At 51.6% G+C, this 9,162-nt stretch overlaps 1 protein-coding gene across 5 annotated transcripts in view; it reads right to left on the reverse strand.

The window, feature by feature from the left end:
• Positions 1 to 9,162, reverse strand: part of ccdc74b (coiled-coil domain containing 74B) — a 104,798-nt gene that overhangs the window by 84,471 nt on the left and 11,165 nt on the right. For 3 of the 5 annotated variants that reach the window (XM_072499534.1, XM_072499525.1, XM_072499505.1), the window contains exon 2: positions 7,803 to 8,781. In XM_072499534.1, the coding sequence (XP_072355635.1) occupies positions 7,803 to 8,139 (337 nt within the window). In that variant the 5' untranslated portion in view covers positions 8,140 to 8,781. The remainder of the gene's footprint in view (positions 1 to 7,802; positions 8,782 to 9,162) is intronic. The other 2 variants (XM_072499543.1, XM_072499516.1) reach the window with 2 other exon arrangements.

Consider the following 9,162-nt stretch of genomic DNA (forward strand, 5'->3'; position numbering starts at 1 on the left):
ACCAATGCCTACACAATCTCCTCAGCTATCGCCTTCACAACCCTGATGTGTAGTCCATCCAGTCCAAGCGATTTATCTACCTTCACACCTTTCAGCTTCCCCAGAACCTTTGCCCAAGTAATGGCCACTGCACTCACCTCTGCCCCTGACTCTCTTGACATTCTGGTTTGCCACTGGTGTGTTCCTCCTCCCTGGGATGAATTTCTGTCCCAAATCACCCCCAAAAACCCCTGCCATTGCTGTTTTGCTGTCTTCCCTGCTAGGCTCCCCTTCTAATCAACTCTGGTCAGCTCCTCTCTCATGTCTTTGTCGATACCATTACTCAATTGTAATACCGTTACATCTGATTCCTACTTCTCCCTTTCAAACTGCAGGGTGATTCTATCGTATTGTGGTCACGGCCCCCCCAAGAGTTCCCTAATCAAGTCTGCCTCATTACACATCACCAAATCTAGAATTGTCTGTTCACTATCGGGCTCTACCACAAGCTGCTCAAAAAAACATCTCTTAGACATTCCACAAATTCCCTTTTCTTCGGATCCACTACCAACCTGGTTTTCCCAGTCCAACTGCATACTGAAGTCCTCCATGATTATTGTTATATTGCCTTTCTTATATACCTTTTCTATCTCCTGATTGATTTTCTGTCCGACAACCTGACTACTGCTAGGGGGCCTGTACACAACTCCCACCAGTGTCTTTTGTGGTAGTATGTATTAGGGGTCATGTGGGACTGGAAGCCCTAATGTCATTGGCTGACAGATCCCGGGTCCTGGTTGGCCTTTGACCTCTAGCTCCGCCCTGAAGGCGGAGTATAAGAAGCCGGAGTCCTCCCCCGCAGGCCAGTCTACTACCGAGCTGCGGGGGAACAGACATGCTTAATAAAGCCTCATCGACTTCACTCTATTCGTCTCTCGGAGTCTTTGTGCGCTACAATTTATTAAGTGTGCCTAAAAAGGACTATGGAGCTCAGGATCATCCCGGAATGCCTGAGGATCAGCACCCACGCAGTGAACGCGGCAGCAGCCTTCAAGCACTGGCAGACTTGTTTCGAGGCCTACCTCAGAACGGCCACCGGCCGGGTCACAGAAGACCAAAAACTACAGGTCCTGCACTCGAGGTTAAGCACGGAGATTTTCTCCCTCATCGAAGACGTGGAGGATTTCCAGACGGCGTTCGCAGCACTGAAAAGTCTCTATGTCCGCCCAGTTAACCAGATCTACGCTCGCTACCAGCTCGCGACGAGACGGCAAAGTCCCGGAGAATCGATTGACGAATTCTACGCCGCGCTGCTGATTTTGGGACGAGCCTGCAGCTGCCCGTCGGTGAACGCAAACGAACACACGGACATGCTAATGCGCGATGCTTTTGTGGCAGGTATGCACTCCTCCCAAATTCGCCAAAGACTTCTAGAAAAAGAGTCGCTAGGACTCTCAGAGGCACGGGCCCGAGCAGCCTCCCTGGACGTGGCCGCGAGAAACGCCCGCGCCTATGGCCCCGACCGTGCGGCAGCCCATTGGGCTCCGTACGCACCCGTCGTGACAAACCCATCCCCCCCCCCCCCGGACACCCCACAAGCTTGTGCGGTCCAAACGCCGAGTCGCACCGGGGGAGCCCGCTGCTATTTCTGCGGCCAGGCGAAACACCCCCGGCAGCGTTGCCCAGCCCGCGCAGCGACCTGTAAGAGCTGCGGGAAAAAGGGCCATTTCGCGGTTGTGTGCCGGTCCCGGGAGGTCACCGCTGTCCCGGCAGAACAGGGAGCCCTGCACGCCGTTTACGCTCCCCAACCCCCCCCAGCGCCCCATGTACGACCCGCAGGCACAGCCACTCTGGGTCCCGGCCACCGCTGTCCAGGCAGAACAGGGAGCTCTGCACGCCTCTTACGCTCCCCAACCTCCCCAGCACCCCGTATACGACCCGCAGGCGCAGCCACTCTGGGTCCCGACCACCGCTGTCCCGGGAGAACAGGGAGCCCTGCACGCCGCTTACGCTCCCAACCACCCCCCCCCCCCCTCCGGACCCCACGTATGACCCGCCGGCACTACCAATGTGGGTCCCGACCACCGCTGTCCCCAAAGAAGAGGGAGCCCCGCGCGTTCCTGACGCTCCCCAACCCCAGCGCCCCATGTGCGATCCGCAGACGCCGCCATTTTGGGTCCCGGCCACCACGAGGGGAGGAGGGGCGCCGCCATCTTGGACCGCCCCAGACCTGTATGACGCATGGGGGCGGCCATTTTGTCCACTCCCGCCACCATCTTGTGACCCCCCCAGCCATGTGCGATGCACGGGGGCGGCCATCTTGTTCACCCCCGACGCCATCTTGGACGGCAACAACGGACCCCAGTATCGACAGCTCCACGGGGTTTGAGGAAGACGATCAACTACTACAACCACGTCTCGCCTCTATGACGCTGGACCAAGCTCGGCCCCGGACACTCCAGACGACGACGACAACTGTGCTAATAAACGGCCACAAAACACCATGCCTAGTCGACTCCGGGAGCATGGAGAGTTTTATCCACCCCGACACGGTAAGACGCTATTCTTTGACCATCCGTCCCAGCGCACAAAAGATTTCCCTAGCTGCAGGATCCCACTCCGTACAGATCAAGGTATTCTGCATAGTTACCCTAACGGTGCAAGGGAGGGAGTTCCAAAACTATAGGCTCTACGTCCTTCCCCAACTCTGCGCCCCCACATTACTGGGATTAGATTTCCAATGCAACCTAGAGCCTAACCTTCAAATTCGGCGGCCCAATACCCCCACTCACAATATGTGGCCTCGCAACCCTCAAGGTGCAACCCCCGTCCTTGTTTGCAAACCTCACCCCTTCCAGGTCGAGAGCGACGCCTCCGACGTAGCTCTAGCGGCCACCCTTAACCAAGCGGGCAGACCCGTGGCCTTTTTCTCCCGAACCCTCCACGCTTCAGAAATCCGCCACTCCTCAGTGGAAAAGGAGGCCCAAGCCATAGTGGAAGCTGTGCGACATTGGAGGCATTACCTGGCCGGCAGGAGATTCACTCTCCTCACCGACCAATGGTCGGTAGCTTTCATGTTCGATAATGCACAGCGGGGCAAAATCAAGAACGACAAGATCCTAAGGTGGAGGATCGAACTCTCCACCTTCAACTACGAGATCTTGTATCGTCCCGGAAAGCTGAACGAGCCGTCCGATGCCCTATCCCGCGGCACATGTGCCAACGCACAAATTAACCGCCTCCAAACCCTCCACGAGGACCTCTGCCACCCCGGGGTCACTCGGTTTTACCATTTCATCAAGTCCCGCAACCTCCCATACTCTTTAGAGGAGGTCCGTACAGTCACAAGGAACTGCCACATCTGCGCAGAATGCAAACTGCATTTTTTCAGGCCGGATGGTGCGCACCTGATTAAGGCTTCCCGCCCCTTTGAACGCCTTAGTCTGGATTTCAAAGGGCCCCTCCCCTCCACCGACCGCAACACATACTTCCTTAATGTGGTGGACGAGTACTCTCGCTTCCCATTCGCCATCCCCTGCTCTGACATGACCGCGGCCACAGTCATTCAAGCCCTGAACACCATCTTCACACTGTTCGGTTGCCCCGCATACGTCCACAGCGACAGGGGGTCCTCTCTCATGAGTGACGAGCTGCGCCAGTTCCTGCTCAGCAAGGGCATAGCTTCAAGCAGGACAACCAGCTACAACCCCCGGGGGAACGGGCAAGTAGAGAGGGAGAACGGCACGGTCTGGGAGAACGGCACGGTCTGGAAGACCGTCCTACTGGCCCTACGGTCCAGGGACCTCCCAGTTTCACGGTGGCAGGAGGTCCTCCCGGACGCTCTCCACTCCATCCGGTCGCTATTGTGTACGAGCATTAATCAAACGCCTCATGAGCATCTCCTGGTCTTCCCTAGGAAGTCCTCCTCTGGAACGTCGCTGCCGACCTGGCTGGCGGCCCCAGGACCCATCTTGCTCCGAAAGCATGTGCGGGCACACAAGGCGGACCCGTTGGTCGAAAGGGTTCACCTTCTCCACGCGAACCCGCAGTACGCTTACGTGGAGTACCCTGACTGCCGACAGGACACGGTCTCCCTGCGAGATCTGGCGCCCGCCGGCAACACACACACACCCCCGACACCATTCACCCAACCCCCCCCCTTTCCTGCCACCGCCGCACCCCGCGACCGCCCCCTTCCCAGGAGGATAGGTCCCCCTCCCCCCCCAGGCCCGACCAAGAATAAAGCCCAAGCTGAAACCGTAAGGCTCCCGGAGACAGCAACACCGGAACAAACACCACCACCACCACCGGGGCCGAGGCGATCGACAAGGACGACCAGACCGCCCCCCGACCGACTCGTGGCGTCGATCTAAATCAATGTATGGACTTTTCACAAGAACATTTTGCTTTTCTCTCCCGATACCTTCTGTAAATAGTTGAAACAGGACAAAAATTGTACATACTGTATTGCCATATGAATGTTTTCCTCCCAGGACCAGCCCTGTAAACCCTTACCACCATGCGAAGCATCACCCTGCCAGGTTCATTTTTGACAAGGGGTGAATGTGGTAGTATGTATTAGGGGTCATGTGGGACTGGAAGCCCTAATGTCATTGGCTGACAGATCCCGGGTCCTGGTTGGCCGTTGACCTCTAGCTCCGCCCTGAAGGCGGAGTATAAGAAGAAGCCGGAGTCCTCCCCCGCAGGCCAGTCTACTACCGAGCTGCGGGGGAACAGACACGCTTAATAAAGCCTCATCGACTTCACTCTATTCGTCTCTCGGAGTCTTTGTGCGCTACATCTTTTTTCCCTTGTGATTCCTCAACTCTACCCACACAGATTCTATGTCTTTCGACTATTTATCGCTTCTTGCTATTGATTTAATTTCAATTCTTACTAACAAGGCAACCCCACCCCCTCTGCCGAACAGGATATTTAGATCCCAGCCCTGATCCTCTTGTAGCCACATCTCTGTGATGCCCACAACATCATACCCTCCAATTTCAATGTGGGCTACAAGGTAATTTACCTCTATTCGTATACTGCGCACATTTAGATATAACACCCTCAAGTCCTGCATTGACCACCTCCCTTCTCATATTTGTCCCCTTATCTGCTGTGCTTGAAGGTAGATTCCATTGGAACAGCTCCCTCTTTCCCCAGTACTGGTGCCAATGTCCCATGAATTCAAACACATTTCTCAGACACCAGCCTTTGACCCACATATTGACCTCTTTAATCTTACTGACCCCTGTGACAATTAGCTCGTGGCCGACGGTAGTAATCCAGAGATTATCTTTTTGGTTCTGCTTTTTAATTCAGCCCAAGCTGCTCATATTCCTTCAGCAGAACCTCTATCCTTGTTCTACCTGTGTTGTTGATACCTATGTGGACCACGACATCTGGATTTATACCCCCCCCCACTCCAAGTTCCTCTGCAGCCCAGATGAGATATCCCAAACCCGAACACCAGTTCGGCAACAAAACAATCGGGAATCTCGATCCAGGTCACAGAGAACAGTGTCTATGCCCCCTAATTATACGATCGCCGATTAGGACTACATTTCTTTTCATAGAATCCCTACAGTGCAGAAGGCCATTTGGCCCATCAAGTCTGCACCAACCCTCCAAAAGAGCACCCCCACCCAGGACTACTCCCCTGCCCTACCACCGTAACACAACGTAACCTTTGACACTAAGGGGCAATTTTAGCATGTCCAATTCACCTAACGTGCACATCTTTGGACTGTGGGAGGAAACTGGAGCACCCAGAGGAAAACCGGAGCACCCGGAGGAAACCCACACAGGCACAGGGAGAACGTACATACTCCACACAGACAGGCACCAAAGTTTAGAATTGAACGTGGGTCCCTGGTGCTGTGAGGCAGCAGTGCTAACTAACCACTGTACCACCGTGCTGCCCATATTCAGTGCCCCCACTTGAATGGCTTCCTGTACCACGGTGCTATGGTCCGTTTGCTCATCCACCCCACAGTCCCCGTTCTCATCCACATAGGGAGCAAGAATCTCGAACATTTTTTTCCAATTAAGGGGCAATTTAGAATGGCCAATCCACCTACCCTGCACATCTTTGGGTTGTGGGGGTGAGACCCACACAGACACAGGGGGAATGTGCACACTCCACACGACAGTGACCCGGGGCTGTGATTGAACCTGGATCTTCGGCTATGTGAGGCAGCAGTGCTAACTACTGCGCCATCGTACTGTCCCTTTTTTTATTAGAATCTCGAACATGTTGGACAAAGATAAGGGTTGAGGCTCCTGCAACCCTGCCGCCTTGATCCCTCTACCTATTCACTCAATCACACCCTCCTGTCCCTGACCACTGACCGAATACTAAGGGGTGTGTAGTATGGATACACTCACAATGCTGTTAGGATAAATTAAAAGTACCATAACTGGGCAGCAACAAAAGGCAGGGACATCAGCAACATACATTTATATAGCACCAAGGCACTTAACAGGAACATTATACACCAAATTATGACACTGAGATACATAAGGAAACATCAGGTCAGACATCCAGAAGCATGGACAGAACAGAAAGTCCCCAGAGAGGCTGAGAAAAATAGAAAGAGCTAGAAATAATCTAATGGGTCCTGAACAGCAACCAAAATAAACTGATAGGTACAGGGGGAATTCAGGTTACACAAGTGTATGTGGTAAAGATTAAGAAAAATGCCCTGTCTTACGTGACAACTCCAAACTATCAGATTTAACACTATCAGTGTTTCAATTTAATCTTGGGAGGCCTGTCGCTTATTTCCTTGTAAGAAGTCTTACAACACCAGATTAAATCCAACAGGTTTGTTTCGAATCACTAGCTTTTGGAGCACTGCTGCTTCCTCAGGTGAATGAAGAGGTAGGTTCCAGAAACATATAGACAAAGTCAAAAATGCAAAAAAAAAAAAAAAAACTTTGAATGAGGGAGACTTCTTACTGTGCTCACCCCAGTCCAACGCCGGCATCTCCACATCATAGCTTATTTCCTTACCCTTGGTTCTTCCACGTGTTCCATTCTTTAAATGATTATTGCGTAACAAGCCAGATCCTAGTAAGTAACCAGTTTGGACTGTATTCTCATAACTGAGATAACACCACACTGACAGCAGTGTTTTTCCATTATCTTCTCAAGGGCAATAAATGCAGCCTTGTTAGTGATAATTCACCCACCCAATGTTAGACCAGCCAGTGTTCACTGTCTTGGTTCACATGCAAAGAATAGTTACTTGGGTTCCAAATCTAATTCAGTTAAAAAGCTGATAACCTGAACTACTCCCGAGTGATAGCAACTCTGGTTCAGTGGGCTGCACTTTTTACCTGAATATAAAGTTTTTGTTTATATTCCACTCTAAAGACTTGAGCACATTATCCAGGCTGCCACCTCTATGTATCACTGTGTATCATTGAGGGGAGTGCTGCACCGTCAGCGAATGAGACATTACACTGAAGAAATCAAGGCATCATCTACTCTCGGACACTATTCAAAAGAGCAAAGGCATTTTTTTCTCCAGCGTCCTGGCCAAATATTTACTCCTCAACAAACATTATTCAAAAACAGATAAATCCCTCAGCTATTTGTGAGATCTTGCTGTGTGCAAGTTGGCTGCTGACTTTCCCACTCCACTTCAAAATAGGAAGGTATTGCATTGGCTATAAAGTACTCTGGGGCCTCTTGGGGTGGTTAAAGTTGTTAATATAAATGGGAGCCCTTTACTTTCCGAAGCTTCAACCTGCGTTTATTTTGCTCCTTCTCCCCTCCCCCATATTACGGTGTCTGATACCCCCAAACACACACAGACCTTGGTTCGCTCGTTTAAGCAGTTCAATTTCCTCATGCAGTTTGCCCAGAGTTTCTGAATGTTGTTCCTGGAGGAACTGTAGATTATTTTCCAATGTGATCACCCTCAGGTTCGGATCCATTTCTCGCTGTTCGTACCGAGGGCTGAGCTGGTGGCGGGCTTCGCTTTTGGCTGCCTTGGTGCTGGGAGAAAGAGGAAGGTGCTTGACGTTACTATCCTGGAAGAGGGCGCGAGGGTAGCGGCTTCTCTCAAGGGTCCCGACGCGGGACCACTGGGGCAGGTTTCGCAGAGGAGGTAGGCTGGCGCTGGACATGTCCCCAGGGGAAAGTGCTTCCATAGAGTCTTGCAATGTGTCAGTGGCGCTGGTTTTGCCAAGTCCCAAATGAAAAGAAATCTCTCAGGTCATTAAACAATATAGAGCACACACACACTTGGCCTCAGCTTGGATTTTATCCAAACTGTTCTGTTCGGCTTAAAGACTGCTGTTTTTTTTGTGGTCAATCTGTTAAAGATGCCTGCCTGTGATAAACTCAATGTCTTATTTTTCCCTTCAAGTGAAATATCCACTGAGAAGGTGCAGTTTAGCAAAGTTTCCGTGGGGCCCTCACGTTGATCGCTCAACCCTCACTTCACAGCAGTGTCCTCCTCCCGTCACTGGGGTTTACTAATTCCACAACTGTATCCAGTTTCCTTGCTGTCGACAGAAACACTCGGGACTGCTCTCAACCTTACTGCTCCGGGTGCAGTCGCTTTGCCGCATTTCTGCGCCGTTTTGTCAAGTCACACTTCGGATTATGTCCAATCGGATCACTGCAGGAGAGGCAAAGGTAACTGAATAAATGAATGGGCGATTTCCCACTGCTGCTCTCAGTGCCAACCCAGGTCACGGGCGCACACTGTGTCAAATCATTTGCTGAGGTTCGAACACAAGAGGCTGAATGCATGGAGCTCCCAGGGCAGGCACGGAAACAACACTTTGCTGCATGTAAACAAAAGGACAAAACTGGTTCAGAGGGGATATTAGGATGGATTGCTTGAAACTGGTGTTTAGGGCTCACGTCAAAAACATCTTCACAGGGAATCTGGTTTTGGAGGGGAAGCACTGGACCAGTTAAATAGCCAGTTAGATGCTGCGGTGGGCATTTAAAAAAAATCTCTGAATGCATAAAGGGAGATAAATCAAATTGCTTTCATCCATTGGATTTTAGGGAATGTCAGTAGAATGTTTCCAGGGTTTTAAGAGGGTCAATGCTGCATGTACCAAATCGGTTATTTCCACATAATGTATAAAAGTGGTTCAGTATTGGTAAGTGGAGGTTAAAAGTTGACTGAAAAGTTTTCAGAGCTGGGGAATAATGGC

This window comes from Scyliorhinus torazame, chromosome 1, assembly GCF_047496885.1.
Source record: "Scyliorhinus torazame isolate Kashiwa2021f chromosome 1, sScyTor2.1, whole genome shotgun sequence".
Lineage (NCBI taxonomy): Eukaryota > Metazoa > Chordata > Chondrichthyes > Carcharhiniformes > Scyliorhinidae > Scyliorhinus > Scyliorhinus torazame.